Here is a 15794-nt window from a genome sequence, read left to right as displayed (position 1 = left end):
TTTTTCTCAAGTGCTCATGGAACATTCTCCAGGATACATCATATCTTGGGTACAAATCAAGCCTTGGTAAATTTAAGAAAATTGAAATTGTATCAAGTATCTTTTCTGACCACAGTGCTATGAGACTAGATTTTAATTACAGGAAAAGATCTGTAAAAAATACAAACACATGGAGGCTAAACACTACACTACTTAATAACAAAGTGATCACTGAAGAAATCAAAGAGAAAATCAAAAAATACCTAGAAACAAATGACAATGGAGACACGACCACCCAAAACCTATGGGATGCAGCAAAAGCAGTTCTAAGAGGGAAGTTCATAGCAATACAATCCTATTAAGAAACATCTCGAATAAAAAACCTAACCTTGCACTGAAAGCAATTAGAGAAAGAACAAAAAACCCCCAAAGTTAGCAGAAGGAAAGAAATCATAAAAATCAGATCAGAAATAAATGAAAAAGAAATGAAGGAAACGATAGCAAAGATCAATAAAACTAAAAGCTGGTTCTTTGAGAAGATAAACAAAATAGATAAACCATTAGCCAGACTCATCAAGAAAAAAAGGGAGAAGACTCAAATCAATAGAATTAGAAATGAAAAAGGAGAAGTAACAACTGACTCTGCAGAAATACAAAGATCATGAGAGATTACTACAAGCAACTCTATGCCAATAAAATGGACAACCTGGAAGAAATGGACAAATTCTTAGAAATGCACAACCAGTCAAGACTGAATCAGGAAGAAATAGAAAATATGAACAGACCAGTCACAAGCACTGAAATTGAAACTGTGATTAAAAATCTTCCAACAAACAAAAGCCCAGGACCAGATGGCTTCACAGGCGAATTCTATCCAACATTTAGAGACGAGCTAACACCTATCCTTCTCAAACTCTTCCAAAATATAGCAGAGGGAGGAACACTCCCAAACTCATTCTACGAGGCCACCATCACCCTGATACCATACCAGACAAGGATGTCACAAAGAAAGAAAACTACAGGCCAATATCACTGATGAACAAAGATGCAAAAATCCTCAACAAAATACTAGCAATCAGAATCCAACAGCACATTAAGAGGATCATACACCATGATCAAGTGGGGCTTATTCCAGAAATGCAAGGATTCTTCAATACACGCAAATCAATCAACGTGATACACCATATTAACAAATTGAAGGAGAAAAACCATATGGTCATCTCAATAGATGCAGAGAAAACTTTTGACAAAGTTCAACCCCCATTTATGATAAAAACCCTGCAGAAAGTAGGCATAGAGGGAACTTTCCTCAACATAAAAAGGCTATATATGACAAACCCACAGCCAACATCATCCTCAATGGTGAAAAACTGAAAGCATTTCCACTACAATTAGGATCAAGACAAGGTTGCCCACTCTCACCACTCTTATTCAACATAGTTTTGGAAGTTTTAGCCACAGCAATCAGAGAAGAAAAGGAAATAAAAGGAATCCAAATCGGAAAACCAGAAGTAAAGCTGTCACTGTCTGCAGATGACATGATACTATACATAGAGAACCCTAAAGATGCTACCAGAAAACTACTAGAGCTAATCAATGAATTTGGTAAAGTAGCAGGATACAAAATTAATGCACAGAAATCTCTGGCATTCCTATACACTAATGATGAAAAATCTGAAAGTGAAATCAAGAAAACACTCCCATTTACCATTGCAACAAAAAGAATACAATATCTAAGAATAAACCTACCTAAGGAGACAAAAGACCTGTATGCAGAAAATTATAAGACACTGATGAAAGAAATTAAAGATGATACAAATAGATGGAGAGATATACCATGTTCTTAGATTGGAAGAATCAACATTGTGAAAATGACTCTACTACCCAAAGCAATCTATAGATTCAATGCAATGCCTATCAAACTACCACTGGCATTTTTCACAGAACTAGAACAAAAAATTTCACAATTTGTATGGAAATATAAAAGACCCCGAATAGCCAAAGCAATCTTGAGAAAGAAAAACGGAACTGGAGGAATCAGGCTTCCTGACTTCAGACTATATTACAAAGCTACAGTAATCAAGACAGTATGGTACCGGCACAAAAACAGAATGATAGATCAATGGAACAGGATAGAAAGCCCAGAGATAAATCCACACACATATGGTCACCTTCTCTTTAATAAAGGGGGCAGGAATGTACAGTGGAGAAAGGACAGCCTCTTCAATAAGTGGTGCTGGGAAAACTGGATAGGTACATGTAAAAGTATAGGTACATGTAAAAGTATGAGGTTAAATCACTCCCTAACACCATACACAAAAAAAAGCTCAAAATGGATTAAAGACCTAAATATAAGGCCAGAAACTATCAAACTCTTAGAGGAAAACATAGACAGAACACTCTATGACATAAATCACTTCAAGATCCTTTCTGACCCACCTCCTAGAGAAATGGAAATAAAAACAGAAACAAATGGGACTTAATGAAACTTCAAAACTTTTGCACCGCAAAGGAAACCATAAACAAGACCAAAAGACAACCCTCAGAATGGGAGAAAATATTTGCAAATGAAGCAACTGACAAAGGATTCATCTCCAAAATTTATAAGCAGCTCAGGCAACTCAATAACAAAAAAAAAAGCAACCCAATCCAAAAATGGGCAGAAGACCTAAACAGACATTTCTCCAAAGAAGATATACAGACTGCCAACAAACACATGAAAGAATGCTCAACATCATTAATCATTAGAGAAATGCAAATCAAAACTACAATGAGATATCATCTCACACCAGTCAGAATGGCCATCATCAAAAAATCTAGAAACAATAAATGCTGGAGAGGGTGTGGAGAAAAGGGAACACTCTTGCACTGCTGGTGGGAATGTGAATTGGTACAGCCACTATGGAGAACAGTATGGAGGTTCCTTAAAAAACTACAAATAGAACTACCACATGACCCAGCAATCCCACTACTGGGCATATACCCTGAGAAAACCATAATTCAAAAAGAGTCATGTACCAAAATGTTCATTGCAGCTCTATTTACAATAGCCTGGAGATGGAAACAACCTAAGTGCCCATCATCGGATGAATGGATAAAGATGTGGCACATATATACAATGAAATATTACTCAGCCATAAAAAGCGAAATTGAGCTATTTGTAATGAGGTGGATGGACCTAGAGTCTGTCATACAGAGTGAAGTAAGTCAGAAAGAGAAAGAGAAATATTGTATGCTAACACATATATATGGAATTTAAGAAAAAAAAAATGTCATGAAGAACCGAGGGGTAAGACAGGAATAAAGACACAGACCTACTAGAGAATGGACTTGAGGATATGGGGAGGGGGAAGGGTAAGCTGTGACAAAGTGAGAGAGTGGCGTGGACATATATACAGTACCAAATGTAAAATAGATAGCTAGTGGGAAGCAGCTGCATAGCAGAGGGAGATCAGCTCCGTGCTTTGTGACCACCTGGAGGGGTTGGATAGGGAGGGTGGGAGGGAGGGAGATGCAAGATGGAAGAGGTATGGGAACATATGTATATGTATAACTGATTCACTTTGTTATAAAGCAGAAACTAACAAACCATTGTAAAGCAATTATTCTCCAATAAAAATGTAAAAAAAAAAAATGAATGAAATGTTGCAAGGTTCCCCTTTAATGATGCCAACTATCACTACTTCTATTTAACATTGTACTCAAGTTTCTAGCCAGTAAATAAGTTATGGGGAAAAAAAAGAAAGGAAGAAATGAAACTGCCAGATGATATGATTGTGTATATAGAAAAAAAAATCTATACCTCTGTTATTAGTTTAGTCATTCTGCTGGAAATAAACATTGTTCAAAATCAATTCTATGCCCACATAAAAGGAATCAACAATTAGGGAGTTCCCTGGTAGTCTAATAGGATTTGGCACTTTCACTGCCGTGGCCCAGGTTCAATCCCTGGTCAGGGAACTGAGATCCCATAAGCCGCATGGCATGGCCAAAAAAAAAAAAAATAGCAATCAACAATTAGAAAACAATATTTGAAAACGATGACATTTATGAGACTATAAGAATATAATGTTATATATACAAAATTTATGTGTCATATACATTATCATATTATATAATTTTATAATATTACTAAAATATTTTTAAAATATCAATGACCAACTATACACCTACAAAGGATGTTCTGGGCCTCTGTTGAAAGCTATAAAAGTTTATGTATGTGTAGACACTAAGGAAAGCCTAAATAGTGAGGAGATGTAACATATTCAAGGATTTGGGGATTCAAGCATGTAAAGATATTAATTTTCCCAAAAACTGATCCATAGATTCAATACAATCTTACTTTAAAATACGACACTTATCACCAAATTCACAATTAACTGTATGAAAAAGCAAGCCACAAAAAAAGAAAGAAATCTTTGAACCACTTATAACTGACAGTGGGCTTGATCCAGACATGTAAACTACTATAAATTACAAGCAAAGGCAGAAGATCCAATGGAAAATGGGCAAAAAAACTCTAGATACTTCAAAAGAAAAACTCCAAATAGCCATTTATATGAAAAAGTGCACACCCTCATAAGACATCAGGAAAATGGATGCTAAAATGAGATATAATGATATATTACCAAATTGACAAAAAATTAAATGTGCAGATGGACGAACATATGAAGGAACAGAAACTCTCATATAGCAGGTGCAAATAAAAATTAAGACAAATCTTTTGGAAAACATGGCATATCTAGTATAGAAGAGGGTACACATATATGACCCAGCGAATTCCACTCCTAAGAAATACCCTAAATAAAAGTGTGTACATGCAGACAGGAAACATACAGAAGAATCTATAAGACTGTTATTTGTAACCAAAGATCAGAAACCATTTATGCATCTATCAATAGAATGGGTAAACAAATTGATCTATAGTCAGACAATGGAATATCATGCCAAAATGAAAAATCAGTGAATTACAGCTATATTTTACAACCTGGAGGAATATTAAAGACATAATGTAAAACTATAGTATTTAGGGATGCAAACTTAGATGGTGAAACTATTAACAAAATTATGCAATTACTTCATTAGTTAGGATAGTGGGTGGCTTGGTGGATAGCTGTGGTGGAAAACAGCAGGCCAAGGATTTCTGGAAGGTGGTCAATGTTCTATATTTTGTCCTGAATTGTGGTTACAAAGATATTCATTTTAAAATCTTTTGTAAACATTTACATTTATGTTTCATGTACTTTTTCATTTGTGGTATATTTCACATAAGCAAGGTTTTAAAAAATGAAAAACAAGGTCAACAAAACTGAGAATAGTGGTCATTTTGAGGGGAGAAAGGGATTGAACTGATGGCAAACTGGGAACTTCCAAGGAAATTGCAATGTTCTGTTTCTGAAGCTGAGTGATAGGTACACTGCTGTTTCTTCTATTATTACATTTTAACTATATATGTACTTTATATATTATTTTGTATCTACAATAGCAAAAGCAAGTAAAAGAAAACACTGAAAAACTGGAATTCATCAAAATTAAAAACTTTTGCACTTCAAATGACAGCATCAAGAAAGTGAAAAGAGGGACTTCCCTGGTGGTCCAGTGGTTAAGAATCTGCCTTCCAATGCAGGCGGACACGGGTTTGATCCCTGGTCGGGGAACTAAGATCCCACATGCTGCGGGGCAACTAAGCCCGTGCGCCACAACTACAGACCGCACGCGCTCTGGAACCCATGCACCACAACTACAGAGCCCACGCGCTCTGGAAGCCCATGTGCCGCAATGAAAGATCCCGTATGCTGCAACTAAGACCCAACACAGACAAATAAATAAATAAATAAATAAATATTTAAGGAAATAAAAAGGGAAAAGATAATCCACAGGAGAAAATATCTGCAAATCACATATCTGATAAGGAATTTATATCCAGAATATATAAAAAACTCTTTCAACTCAATAATAAGAAGATGAATAACACAATTTTAAAACATTAAAGGATTTGAATGGACTTTTTCTCTAAATAAGATATACAAAAAGATGTGCCAATAAGCAAATGAAAAGATACTCTCAGTATCAGTAGACTTTAGGGAAATGCAAATCAAAATGACAATGAGATACCACTTCATACACACTAAGGTATGAAGTATATATAATAAAAAAGAGATAATAGTGTCAATGAGGATTTAGAGAAACAGGAACCTTTATTCATTGCTGGTGAGAATTTAAAATGGAGCAGCCACTTTGAAAAAGTTTAGAAGTTTTTCAAAATGTTAAAGATAGAGATACAATATAACCCAGCAAATCCATTCCTAGGTATCTACCCCAAAGGAATGAAAACATATGTGGACACAAAGACATGTACACAAATGTTCATAGCAGCATTATTCCTAACAGCCAAAAAGTGGAAATGATTCAACTGTTCATCAGCTCATAAATGGATAAAAATCTGGTCTATCAATATTTAGGAATACTATTTGGCATTAAAAAAAGAAGTATTGATACATGTCACAACATGAATGAACCTCAAAAACATTATGCTTAGTGAAAGAAGCCAGACATAAAAGATCACAGTCTATAATTCCATTTATATGAAATGTCCAGAACAGGCAAATCTATACAGACAGAAAGTAGGTTAGTTGCTGCCTAGGGTTGGTGCTGTGTGGAAATAGAGGGTGACTGCTAACAGGCTTCAGGGTTCTTTTTGGGGTGATGGAAATGTTCTAAAATTAGATTGTGGTGATGGCTGCATAACTCTGTAAAGATACTAAAAACCATGAAATTGTACATTTAAAATGGGTGAATCTTTTGAAATGTAAATTATCTCAATAAAACTTTTAAAAAAGTTGTCTAGTTAGCTAGCTTCCATAAATACGATTGCAGTTTTCTGAAAGAAGTCATCTAAAACTTTTAGAAGTTGATCTTGTTTTATTAAGTTTGTTTACTCCCTGCCTCCCTGTTCTTCCCTCTTTAAGAGGGGAAAATTACAGGGCTGAATGAATATCAATTTATTTAAATATGAAAAAGTATAAATCTTCACAGATTAAAAATAAATATTCTCAACTGCTAAATAACTGAGACTATTTCTTAGGGCTGACAAAGAATAAAATGGATTTTAAAAATGAAGAAAATAGGCTATAAGTAAGGCAACCTTCAAAACTCTAAATGACAGAATATAGAGCTTTATACCATAAAGCTTGAGGTAATTAATTTTAAAAACAACTTAGTACAAGATGGGCAATATTCTCAAAACCTTAATGTTTCCACAAAATAAATAAAACTCAGAGTACTTCTGCATCAGCTAGTACAATAATCTGTTATTAAAGGGTATATCCTTGGAAATATCTGTCTTTCCAGATAAAACTTCTGTAGGAGGGTTGTTTTTACCGTTGATGTGAGGAGGAAACTGCCGGGCCTTGTTAGCTGAGGAACTGATGTTCCTGCAATTGCCATGGCAACTGTCTGGCTTATCATGCTTCCGCTCTCACTCTCATAATCATCGGTGGCTATACAGATTGGTCTTCCTCGTTGATTGTGAGTTTCTGGAAAAAAATCACCCAAAAATAAATAAAGAAAACTTCTGTTTAGCTTAATTAACAGCTATTGAGCAAGCAATTCCCTTTCTTATTCTCCTTTACTCTTTAAAGAAAAACCTATTAACATATACTGCTTATCATTATATTTACTTCTTTTAAAAAAATAATTTAAATATTTTAAACATTAACTCATTCCTGTAGTAATATTTATAGTTTTGTAGAGAACTTTAACTTGCTAGTAAAAGAAGATATAATAATATAAATTTCTGCCTTCAGATAAGGAAACCTGCTTTAGTGATCAAAATACTGGGAAAACTACTCTACTATTAGTCTCTCAAAGGGAAAGAGTTGCTATTTTTATATCACCAGCACCTACTGATAACACATATTAGATACCAGTAAAATTTTTTTAGTTGAACTGGAAGTAGTTTATTAGGTTAATTGCTAGTTCAAATGCAACCTACAGTGTTTTCTCTAAGGCAAATGAAGGAATTTAAGTAAATTCTAATAATGGAAAGCAAGAGGAATAAAACTTTGTGGGTTCCAGTTTTTAAAAAGTAACAAAACTTCAACTTATTAACCCAGTATTAGCAATAAACATCATTGTTGTTATTCAGGTGAATATTAATTTCAATTTTATGTATATGAATAAAATTGAGACTGAGGGTGGTGGACATCTAGCAAGTTTTCTCATATTGTTTTTTTCAGATGAACAGTATACACTCACACAAAAAAACCCTATTTCCTAATAGGTAGGTATAGAAATGCTATAAAATCATTATTTAAAAATTTGTCATAAGAAATGCTTACAGAAACCTTGCAGTGAATTTTCTCACACAGTCAAAAGTTTTTCAGAAATGCGTTATGTATTTACAGTGTACATATGTCAGTGTAAGTTTCCTTATATTTCTTTTCCTAAAATAAGATCACCTTTGAGATATTTTCTAATACTTTTAAACACTGAGATTTGCCTTTAGTTTGTCTTAAATATACTAAGTACCTGTAAAATCATACAGCTGAGGAACAGTTTCCATGATAATGCCAATCAGAGGTAGATACAACATAGCCACCCGAGCCTTTATCTGGGGGTCAGAGTACCGTGGGTCTGAGTCGTGACTGGATAGTAAATTGTGTACCATATTGATGACTTTCTTATGCAATCCAAACAGTCTATTTAAAAAGAAGATGAAGAAGCAGCTGCAGTAAGGTCACAGAGATTAGTTAATATCTTTAGAGCAAACAGTAAGTCATGGTACTGAACCACTTTATTCAGCTTCTTAACTTTGCCACATATTTGCATGTATTCCTATAAAACACTTCTCATTTTAAAATTAATCAATGTCCAAAAAATAAAAAAAATTAATATCTCGCTGTACAAAATAAGAACTGAGGGAAAAGGAAATAATATACAAATTCATTTAAGAGTAAATCCGAATATTTTTTCATTAACTCCTTAGGGCATTTTAATATTAAATAACTTAAAACCAGTTACGGTTATATTTTAAAGCAAAAAATGTAGGGGCTTCCCTGGTGGCACAGTGGTTGAGAGTCCGCCTGCCGATGCAGGGGACACAGGTTCGTGCCCCGGTCCGGGAAGAGCCCACATGCCGCGGAGCAGCTGGGCCCGTGAGCCATGGCTGCTGAGCCTGCGCGTCCGGAGCCTGTGCTCCGCAACGGGAGAGGCCACAATGGGAGAGGCTACAACAGTGAGAGGCCCGCGTACCGCAAAAAAAAAAAAGTAAATTTTAAGTAGTTGTAAATTTTATTCCATCAAATAAAATCTTTTCACATTTAACCAAAATAAACTTTTATTTCCTTTATCTAAAAGAAAAATTCTCTACCTAATGGGCTATGTAGTCCATGGCTAGGATTGCCTTCGACATCTCTATTTAAACTGAACTTCCTTGCTCATTTGGGCCCTTACAACTTTCTAGACTCCCAATCCCAAGTTTCAACTGGCTAATACACTAGCAAGGATCACTCTCATCTTCACACTTTTTTGGCTTCTCTTCTTAGACTGAAGCTGCTTTGACTATGAAAAACATTCTAAAGAAAAATTCATCCAATTTCAACTGCCCTTAATGCTGTATCTGGCAGCTGTTTCAGATCTTATTCTCTCTCCTTAAGCCTCTCACCATCAATCTCAATAGAAGATCTTACCTCCAACTTTCTTTTAGGAAAGAAAAGCCGTTCTGAATTTGCTCTGGCCAGGTCTTTTAACACATCTCCATCTTTATAGCTACCAAATCATCTTTCCTTTCATCTCAGAAAAAATTCTTTCTTCAATAGCTTCAGTGTCCTTCCTCACTAAGTTCTTCCCTTCTTTCCTATCTTGAAAATACATGTTCACTTGAAACTAGTTTGCTCTGGCTTATTTATAGTATTTCTCTTAGTAATAAACTATTATATGATTTCTCTAGTAATAAACTTCCTGAATGTGCAGTATATATCAAGCGTTTTTTTCCATTTACTTCCTAATATCTACTCTCTTTCTCTGAAACAAAGTTTTTGAATGCTTACCACATGGTATTGTACCCCTTTCATCATTTAATAGCTAAATGATTTTCCAAAGATACTTAACCTCTGTTTCCCTATCTATGTATGAAGGTAATAACCTACCTCATAAGGTGGCTGTGAAAATTAAGTTACATAATTTATGTAACATGCTTATTAGCACAGTGCCTTGCACACTGCCTTTTTCAGTAAATATTAGCTTTTCTCTTTTAAGCTCACACAGCATATTTAAAAGCTAGGACTGGAAACCAGGTATTCTTCCTCCGGGGCTCTTTAGCTTATCTACCATTTTACGTAGCTATATATGAAATCTACCTGGAGATTCTTCTTCCTTCCAGTTTTTATTCAGTAAGTATATTTTTAAATACTGTCAAGAACTCCATCTAATGGACATATCTCAGATTTCATTTTCTAGCTCTCTACTTGACACTTTGTCATCTTTTATGTTTTCTTCTCAGTGTTTTCTCCAAAGAGTTCCCATTATTCCTCATATTCTCCATCATTCTTCCCAAGTCTCAGATTCTGATCATTTGCCTTTTATGTTCTCCCTTTCAACTTGTATCATCAGTGATGATTCCCAAACCTGGGTATATATTTAACATCTCTCAGCAGCTACCAGCGCCAGACTTCAACCTATCTAAACTCTACCCACTGGTCTTCATGAAGCCTTTTCATGTGTCTACATTACTCAGTCACATTCAGCCATTATACACATACACACACACACACACACATATGCAGGACCTGTCATATCCTATGCTAGATGTTGGAGATAAGACATTGTCCCTGTTCTTAAAGAGCTTGCTTTAGCAAGAGAGAAACACAGACACAAAAATAATAATTCAGTTTTACAAATGCTATAATAAAGGTGCTAATCTTCTTCAAAACTAGGTCTGTACTACAAAATTTGCATTTAACCATAGTATCCTGTTTCAATGTTGTAACTTTCTAACTGCAATGAAAATTTCTAGAGAGCAAATCTTTGGTCATTATTAGAACATATGGGGCTTCCCTGGTGGCACAGTGGTTAAGAATCTGCCTGCCAATGCAGGGGACACGGGTTTGAGCCCCGGTCCAGGAAGATCCCACATGCCGTGGAGCAACTAAGCCCGTGCGCCACAACTACTGAGCCTGCGCGCCACAACTACTGAAGCCCGTGTGCCTAGAGCCTGTGCTCTGCAACAAGAGAAACCACCGCAATGAAAAGCCCACGCACCACAATGAAGAGTAGCCCCCGCTCACCACAACTAGAGAAAGCCTGCATGCAGCAACAAAGACCTAACACAGCCAAAATTAAATAAATAAATTTTTAAAACAATATTAGAACATATTATTGCTACTCAAGGAATTATTTTTGATTACTTAGCAAGCAGAAGGAATAAAAAGAAAAACAATCCTCTTAAGGGTCTATCTAACAAATGCATGTTGTATTTTACCTATGTAAATATAAGAAGAATGTAAAACTTAGAGATGTGAGTCTCTCATAGTCAATCATTCATTCACTGAGTTAACATATACTTATCAAGTGTCCACTCTGTACCAGACACAATTCTAATGCAGTGGGAATACAGCAGTGAATAAGAAAGTGCCTGCTCTCTTGAGCTCACATTCTAAGGGAAGGGGACAGATAATGAACAAACAAGCAAATTTCAGGTAAGTGCCTTGTAGAAAATAAAACAGGCTTATCTGGTTAAGAATAATTGTGGCAACGGCAACACAGCTATAATTCAGATTGGGTGGCCAATGACAGTCTCAGTGAGTAGATGATACTCTTTGAGTGGAGACCTGAAGAACCACAAGGAGGAAATGCCTATGTGGAGATCTTAGGGTAATTTCAGCATTGCTTCAGGCAGAGAAAAGTCCTAGTCCAAAGGCCCTAAGGTGGGACTGGGTTGGGCCCATTAGAGAAACAAAAAGAAGGCCAGGACGGCTAGATTTTAGTATGTGAGGAGGGAAGAGAGTGGCAGTGTAGACAACAGCTAGATATATAGGGCTTTGAGGTCCATTATTAAGTCTGAATTTTATTTTAAATGCTATTTTAAAAGCACACACTTTTAACTATTTTAAAAGTTAAGTGTGCTTTTAAACACATTAAAGAGTTTTAAGCAAGGAAGTGACGTAATTTAATTTTCATTTCTAAAAGACCATGTAGGCTGCTGGGTAGAAAAGGGATTTTAGGGAGGGAAGAATGGAAGCATGATTAGCGGAGCAGAAGTGAAGACAGAGAGAAGTAGCTAAACTTGGGATATATTTTGGAGATAGTATTAAGGTATTTGCTAATGGACTGGGTGCGGGAAACAGTGAGAAAAGGAGGAAACAAGCAACAGTAAAAGCTTATAATCCTGTATATTACTATTTAAAGCTCTTCCAGTTATCTTTTTTAACTCAATAGACAAAGTAGTAGTGAACACAGTTATCATGGCTTTCAGACTTGATAGAAAATCTTTCCAAGTGTCAAAGGACCAACTCTGAAGACCAGCTGGAAGAGATAAAAAAGAAGTCTTTCATAGGTCCTATATTGTTCCACAGAAATGTACCTATTTTAATAGAACTGATCCTTCATGTGAGAAAGAAACCTCATCACAAAAATAGTTGACTGTTAGAATTCTCTATTTTTTATCAGACACTGCTGAACACCTACACAACATCTCCTTCCCCTGTCTTCCTTCCTAATAGAATGTAAAAATTTTCGGGTATACGTTCCTGCCCCTGTGACTCAGGGGAAGCTGACTCCATTCCCCCAGTTTCTGAAGTAGATAGATCCAATCAGACTAGCCCTGCTACTTAAAGCAGACAGTCAGTAGAGCTGTTTCACTATCAGTGTGAGAAGAGATAAATGTTAATTAACTAATTGCTTCCTTAACTGAGAAGGTCTACAAAAAAAAAAATATCATATGAACTGAACACTTTTTAGTGACAGCTGATTTACATTTAGGCATGAGGTCCTTACCTTCTACTTTGTAACAAACCACCCATGAACCAAAACCAGTCTAAGCACCACATTTGAGTAGAAGTGATCTAATCCATCCAGGAACCTGGCATTGCTCTGGTGACTGTAACAGTACAGGATAGGCAAGTGAGCCAAATCAGTCCAAAGAAAAGATGTGCACTGCATGCTTGAAAGAGGGTTTTTTTCCCTCTGTCCTCTGCTGGACATGAACAAGTAATAATCTAAGCTCAATTGCCAGAGCAACTATCTCACAGTCATGAGAGGCACACTAGCCTCAGGATAAAGCTGAGGGGTTTCTATAGAAGTAAGAGATATAAAGAAACAGAACCCTGATAACATTATTGAGCTGCTGATTATAGTGTGCTAAAAACCTTACCTTTCTTCCAATTATGAAAAAATAAATATCCTTCCTTTAATAAAGCCAGCCAGTATGAAGAAAGGTTTTCTGTTTCTGGTAACCAAACTTATCCTGATGTATCAAGTAAAAATACTGGAAATATAGAGTCAAATGATTGAGATGTAACAGTTATTAAAGAAAGGTAGTATGTTTAGAAGTTGTTTTCAGAGTGATTTTTTCAAACAATGGATCCTTCCCCCCCAATGACATTATATTCATTTATCAATGGCAAAATATAAGAGTGGTGGCAAGCAGGGGTGGGAGACCCAGGGTTTCACCCACTTAGTCTGTCCTCTCCATACTCCAATGTCTACACCCCAACCCCATCCTACATGGAAGCACATTAAGGACCTTTTCACAACCTTACAGTTCTGCAGAGCACAGAGTGAAAAACTGCTTCTTAAAACTATATTCCTAATGCAAGAAGTTGCTGTTATGAAAAAAACTCATGCCTTTCATTTGCAGAAGCTTTAGCCTTTGACAGTTTACTAAGCATTAACCATGTCCCTATCGCTAAGAACTTTACAAGCATCCTTTTTCATTCGTTCAACAAATACATCATAGGATTCTTAAAAAACCTGCTCAAAAGTATCTCCTTTTGTTCTCTGGAGCTCTTACTTCAGGTTAAACTGCATTACAAACTCCTAATGATACTATCATGGGGAAAAAAAGCAATTATTACCCAAATGAGTTACAGTCATTCAGATTTTTGAAAATAGCTGTTAACATAGAAATACCCTATATGGATCTTAGATCACAACACATTTATAGAAAAGCTATTTCTATAAATTCAAATCATCAGACAATATACTCTTCTTACTATATCAATTTCCAGTAATTCTTTGAATGTATACACAATTTTGGAAGTTTCTAAAACCTAAGGACATTTGTTTATAGAGCAAATTTTGAAGTACATGCTACAGAGTATGATGGCAAATCATAAATTTTCCTCACAAGGAATCAAACAGATTAGTCTACTTAACTGAAATGTGCCTGCTGTATATCAGCAAATCTAAAAGTCCATCTACTAATATGCACAAATATTTTATGTACTACTAAGAAGGAAAAAAAGGCCACCAACTAAACCATGATGCAATGTTGATTTCAAGACAAACATCAAATTCAGAGATGACAAAAAATGTCTGTCTTAAAACTGATGAAATATAGAAATAACATGAGTATGGAACTTAGTGAACACAGAAGTAGAAGAAGAGTGGTAAACAGTATTCTTGTGATTCCTAGGAAGTTAAGTGGATACTTCTGTCCCATTGTCCAAAATCAAATTAATATTCTACACGGCAAAAACTGGTCTACTCACCCTTCAGCATCAGGGTCTAAAATGACAGCCAGCTCTGTTAACACAAGTCCTGCCAAATAATGTTGCTGGCGGAAAGGCACAGACAATTCAAACATATTTGCAATCTTCTGGTCTTGCACAGTGGTGGAAAATCCAGAACTCTGTTTGGGAGTGAGGTAGAACAAAACTATAACAGCTATGCAACAAAACATTCTATAGACAGAGCACTACAACAAATGAGATGTGAGCATTATCTGAAAGTGAGATAAACTTTTTTTTTTTTTTTTGTGGTACGCGGGCCTCTCACCGCTGTGGCCTCTCCCGTTGCGGAGCACAGGCTCCGGACGTGCAGGCTCAGCGGCCATGGCTCACGGGCCCAGTCGCTCCGCGGCATGTGGGATCTTCCTGAACCAGGGCACGAACCCGTGTCCCCTGCATCGGCAGGCAGACTCTCAACCGCTGCGCCACCGGGGAAGCCCGAGATAAACTTTTTAAGTTTATTTTTACATTACTATTATTAACATTGGAGAAAGTAACTGCTCTTACTTTTGGTATAGGAAACTATGATGAAATAACATTTTAAATTATTTTCAATTTCCTTTTTCTCATATTAAAATTTTTTCATCTGCTTTTTCCTTTATACTTTTAGCCACTTAATGTTTCAATATCATACTCTGAAGGGAAAAAAGGAACTAAATCCGTATGATACATTATGTACTCACTGCTGAGTACAAGAGAAATATTCATAGTCAAGGCTATCTATGGGTTTCCAGAGAAATTTCAAATACTATGAAGTTGTTTTTCAGGGAAAACACTATCTCCAGAAAATTACTGTCTTTTTTGGTCCACTCACTGAGTTTTTAAGAGTTTTTTAATACTGTAAAATAGCATCCCGCCCCCCCCCCACCACAAGATGCTTAAGGCAAGAATGTCCTCAATCTCGTCATCCTTAATCCATATTCAAGACTGCCCATGCGAGGTTTCTTAGAAGAACAGACTTCAGATTTCTCTATGGAGAAATCATCTTCCTAATAAGCATATAAAACTATCCTTGCCCCCACTTCCCAAAGAGTGATGTCTCTGTCATCTATTAGAATCTGAAAATTCTGCAGTTAGATGAGAAAGTAG

The 15794-nt window shown here is 36.0% G+C and overlaps 1 protein-coding gene across 4 annotated transcripts in view; it reads right to left on the bottom strand.

The window, feature by feature from the left end:
• The window catches only part of DOCK7 (dedicator of cytokinesis 7), a 210501-nt gene that overhangs the window by 54916 nt on the left and 139791 nt on the right, over nucleotides 1–15794 (bottom strand). For all 4 annotated transcript variants that reach the window (XM_082834071.1, XM_082834067.1, XM_082834068.1 and 1 more), the window contains 3 exons: nucleotides 14688–14827; nucleotides 8509–8678; nucleotides 7360–7514 (listed from right to left, as the gene is read on the bottom strand). In XM_082834071.1, the coding sequence (XP_082690197.1) occupies nucleotides 7360–7514; nucleotides 8509–8678; nucleotides 14688–14827 (465 nt within the window). The remainder of the gene's footprint in view (nucleotides 1–7359; nucleotides 7515–8508; nucleotides 8679–14687; nucleotides 14828–15794) is intronic.

Source organism: Leucopleurus acutus, assembly GCF_964270905.1.
Source record: "Leucopleurus acutus genome assembly, chromosome: 2".
Taxonomy (NCBI): Eukaryota; Metazoa; Chordata; class Mammalia; order Artiodactyla; family Delphinidae; genus Leucopleurus; species Leucopleurus acutus.
This window is presented reverse-complemented; position numbering and strand designations above follow the sequence as displayed.